The sequence below is a fragment of the Lasioglossum baleicum genome, chromosome 13 (genome assembly GCF_051020765.1).
Source record: "Lasioglossum baleicum chromosome 13, iyLasBale1, whole genome shotgun sequence".
Taxonomy (NCBI): domain Eukaryota; kingdom Metazoa; phylum Arthropoda; class Insecta; order Hymenoptera; family Halictidae; genus Lasioglossum; species Lasioglossum baleicum.
This window is the reverse complement of record NC_134941.1, coordinates 15,383,812-15,388,724: the sequence shown is the minus strand read 5'-3', so window position 1 is coordinate 15,388,724 and position 4,913 is coordinate 15,383,812. Positions and strand designations below refer to the sequence as shown.

The following is a 4,913-nucleotide window of genomic DNA, read 5'->3' as shown; positions in this document are numbered from 1 at the left end:
CTGAAAGCAGACGCGTTCGAAATGGTGGCGGGCATAAACAGGTCCATTACAGATTGACCGGCTGCGGACGTAAAGCCCAGCGTTCCGACCGTTTTCGGGACTAGTATCGAATAAACGCGTGGGACGCGGTCGTCCCTTTTATCGAGATGTTCTGTGTACAACAAGCTTGGCCAAAAAGGCGAGAAATAGATTTTCAAAAGAAAATCGTTCGTATTATGCAGAGACACCGTAACACATTCGACTACGACAGTGCTGTATATTTCCTAGCTAATTTTTTCCATTTTTCTTTTTCTAAAAGTTGTTTAAAAAGCATAACTTAGATAATAATGTCCGGATCGCGTGATTACGTTAATCGAGCGATCAAACACGAACAAAAATGGTATCCGATATTACGACTGGAAATGAACACAAAAGCTGCAACAAAAATTCGAGAGACAGATTAGAAAGAAAGGGAAAAAGAGATACAGTACTGTGGGGTGTGTGTGTGTGTTAACAAATGTGAAAGCTGTGGCAAGCGTTGCTATAGTGTAAATTCAACGTGTCGGTGAATTTATTTTCAAGAAGGTTCATAATTATCCGTAACTGGATTGCTCGAGCTTTTGAATTACTCACCGAAACCTCGGTGATATGCGAATTTTGTTCAAGTATTTTGCTCGAGTATCAAACAATTGATATTTTTGCTCATTGTACTCTCGGAAAACAGACAAATGTGTAAATTCAATTGTTTATTTTAATTTGATCATTGGGTATTTGTAAAATGTATTAAAATAGGAGCATTAATGAAAAAATTGATGGCGTTTTTATTTTATTTTTGTCACAAGAACTCCAGTAGGCGACGAAAGAAATCGTTCTCCCGTTCTGATTTTCGTAAAATAACCTACGAGCATGAGAATGCTCATAAATCTCCTCCAGTCCATTAGTTATTCACTTAGACGTAAAATAATGGACTTGAATTCCTTAAATATGATACATAGCAATTCTTAAGATGAAAATATAGCCCCATCGATTTTCGAATAAAATCACGGGGAATATTTCAGTACTTTTCTGAAAGATCACGGTTATAATTTTATTAATGGCATTAAACAGTTAAAATTAACATTAGAATGTACGCAAACCGACGTTAAAATAATAAATCAAAGTGGTTGAGGTGGTCACAAGTGCCGACAAGTGCTGACAAGTGGTTGGAGTTCCAAAAAAACAGAAATCAATACGCGACGGAGATAAAATCGGAGAGCGAAAAAACTCGTGAAAAAAATAAGTAAAAATCCGCACATCACCGAAGTGATATTTTTAGAACTCTCTCAGCGACCCTTGTCCACCAATGGCCACGCCGCAAAATTGCCGGAATGAAACGTGGTGAATCCATGTAAAACGACAGCCGTTAACCAGGAACACTGTTCCGTTTTCAGTTTACCTATATATGAGAATCGTGCTCCCAGACGTGTTCTATACGTGTGTTTTGCGTTGTATTCGTCGATTCGGACACTGCCAAGCTGTCGCACTATAATCTGCCGATTGGTCGAGTTTCGATAGATCGATTTCCCTGCCCGTCACGTCAGAACGTTAGACTGACTATCAAAGAGCAACGATAACATTGTGCTTATTCGGTCTGCAAAAAGAGAAAACAGTCAAGTTTCCCGAGCATTCGCATTAATCCTGGAAGATGATAGCACTAGCTGTACTTCGATGGATCTACGGTCGAAAGCACACGAAGCTAAATGGTATACTACGGTTTACACTTTACGCGAAGCTGTTGTACTCTCTGTTGTGCGAACCTCGACGCAACTTTGTTCGAGCAACTATATTCTCGTTCGCGAAACAAAATTATTTACCCCCAGAACTATTTTGCATCTACGAAGAGCTGGCCACGTGTAATCCCCCGTTTCTGCACGCGTTCCGCTGCTCGTCACTGTGCGAAACTGTGCTCGTCTTTCTTTGCGTTGGCGCTGACGGAAACTCGTGCGGAAAAATTAACTCAAATATGCCGGAAAGAGAAAGTGAGAGAGCCGATATTAATACTATTTTTGTGGCGAATAGAATTATATTAATCCTTTGCCATATAGTCTCATCGTCGATTAAAATAACGTCTTCCGCAGCCGATAAATAATTTTCAGAACGACTGCCTCGTTAAATTGAATCGGGGGCAGCAGCTCAAGCAGAAAATTCGCGGAATTACCAATTTTGAATCGCGACGCAGCGTGGGCAAAGCAGTTCCGATTGAAAAACTTTGTAATCGCTTGAACGACGAATTCGTTCCCAGCGCTGGGAAACTCAACCGGTCATTATAATGCCCCAGTTAAACGAAAAACAAAGGGTAAACGATAATCTGCTGATTAAAACCGATAATCCACGATTTCAACGCGAACGATCGATCCCCGTGACATCGATCGTCGCGTCGTTTGCAGTCTCCCTCGTACCTTAAATTCATTCGAACTCGCTCGTGAAAGACGCGTAAAATCGTTTTACGGTGCGCACACGCGTCGCCACGGAATTTATGGCCGTGCGATCCTGTTGCCCGACCATCGGCAACTAAATTCTGGATACGTCTTGCTCGTAACTCTCTTCGGGGTTCGAACGATACGCGATGAGTTGACCCTTCGGGAATTTTGGCGACCGAACCAGCGATATAACCTGTTGACCGACCAGGATTTTTATACTAACGCGTCGAGCGCGCGCAGAGGAAAAATTATCTCGAGCGATGCACTCGGCCTTCTACGCAAATACACTTGTCCGCGTACCGCGGATTTATGACAGCATTCGGATCAAACGTTTATTCCCGCGAAAATTGAGGACGCTTTTATTTTATTTTTTCGGGTGGAGGACTCTTCGATCGCGCGCGGTGAAATAATATTTCGATATTATTGGGAGCATTGTAAAAAATGTTTCTCCGCGGAGAGAAGGTTTTGGAAAAAATGAGGGAGATAGCTTTCATCAAGGTTTCACTGTAAAACATTTTTAATGGCCGGAAGAGAACTTGATTTTTGTAAAATGAACTTTGAGAAGAAATTTTTTCTGTTGTCGTAACTTTCACGAAAATAGTCTATTGTAGTCTTGCTCTAAGAAATTTTTTCGTCGATGAGAGGAGACTATCTCGATCTGATTCTTGTGCATCGTTGCACAGGAATATCGTCGATCTTCGCACCAATCACTGCTTAAAGTCTCATGCGTTCGTCCACAAATCCAAAAGTCCAAGCATTACGCAAGGACTTCATTAACGAGGGCGGATTAACTCGATCGAGCGTGAAATTGCGAGCATTCGCAGCATTCGGACGCGTCAAGTGCACTCGCGAAACACACATGTGTGTGTTTCTTGTCGGAGAGATTACGTGTTGTAAGCAAACGTAGGCGTATATGTATACGATCTTGCGTTACTCTAAGGCTCTAAGGGATGCGATTCACGATTCACTGCGTGCAGAGTGTATCGTCTCAGGGTACCACACACGTGTACCCAAATCAATCTGAAATTTAAAACAGTGATTCTTCGGCTACAGCTGCTGCATAATATTAGGTTTCGAGGGTGGAGAAAGCGAGAGAAGTAACAATAGAGAGAGAGAGAGAGAAAGTGAAAAAAGACGAAACAAAGACACCTACGGGAATATGCGTGCATGCACACGACGCTCAACAGATTGTGTACCTGACGCTGGTCGTTCTGGTCTGACTGAGACTCGGATGTCTCTTCACTGGCTCCCTGTAACCCTTTCTCGGACAGCAAATCCACCATCTGCAGCAAGCTGCTGCCAGGAAACTCTCACGGAAGTGCTTCGACATGAACCCGTAAATAATCGGATTTATGCAACTGTGGACAAACATTTTCGAGGAAAGATCAAGAGCAAGAATTGTAATCTGGAATTGATTCTGCAATAATTAACAACATCGATTCTGTCTGCTATATTTCCCTTTCTGCCTTTTTACTTGTTTTGTTTTGTCGAAAAAAATGATTTTAACGTAACGATTAGACCGCCGATTTTTCTGCAAAATAAATATTCTACGATGAATTTCAATGTCTTTCTCTATGTTAAATGAATTTCAAACCAGAGCAGCAATCTATTCGATTGAAATCACAGCTAGTTTTAATCCTGTAACAATTATCTAACCGATCGCGAGATCGTAGCGTGTCGACAAGGATTCCTAAACGATGGTTATCGACGAGTACAATGGTAAGACCATTAACATCGTCATGCCGCATCTCGCGGATGGAAGTAAGCGGAACGAGAATCGATATTAAGCGCCTCAGCAGATCGCGCAGCGGTTCGAAGGAAATTAATTAAACGCGTTCCCAGCAGCGCCAACGTCTCTGTGGAAACGTGTGACTTTTCAGCAAGGAAACCGAGTCTGTCGATCTATTCACCTATTCGCATCGACATTCCCGCTATCAGAAATTCGAGAATATTTAATAAAGATCGCGGAAAAAGACAGAAAAGGAATATCAATTATTCCTTATCTCGAATCCTAAATTATTCTACGAGGAAAACTGAGTCGAAAGCATAGAGAAACTCTCTTCCGCGACGCTCAGTCGTAGATAACTGATCTCGAGATAACGGATCTCAAAAGTCCCTCGAACACGGTCATCGTAACAAGCAGAAAACACGAAGAATGGTCGGACACGCGAGATGGACTTTCGAGAACTCGATTATCTCGAGAATTGATAGAACACGATACGACATTCTCGGAGACACCCTGTACACTGCGACTTCCAGATTATTCTGGAAGCAAAACCGAACAGAAAACATACAGCGAAAAGTTTTCCCTAAGGCATTCAGTCATCGAGATAATGGATTCCAAAAGTTCTCTCGACGCGCGCGACCTTCGACGTCGTAAGTAAAATAAACTAGGAATAGTCGGACACGCGCAACGAACAAACTCGATTGCCTCGTTAACTGAGCGTCGCGTCGTCGCAGGGAAAATACTTCGTT

General features: G+C 42.3%; 1 protein-coding gene across 7 annotated transcripts in view; it reads right to left on the bottom strand.

The window, feature by feature from the left end:
- LOC143214823 (QRFP-like peptide receptor) overlaps positions 1-4,913 on the bottom strand; it is a 64,892-nt gene that overhangs the window by 2,928 nt on the left and 57,051 nt on the right. For 2 of the 7 annotated variants that reach the window (XM_076436265.1, XM_076436264.1), the window contains exons 9-10: positions 3,635-3,796; positions 1,616-3,458 (exon numbers count right to left, since the gene is read on the bottom strand). The exons of 1 other annotated variant lie outside the window; for it this stretch is intronic. In XM_076436265.1, coding sequence (XP_076292380.1) covers positions 3,374-3,458; positions 3,635-3,796 — 247 coding nt within the window. In that variant the 3' untranslated portion in view covers positions 1,616-3,373. 4 more of the 7 variants (XM_076436266.1, XM_076436268.1, XM_076436267.1 and 1 more) reach the window with 4 other exon arrangements.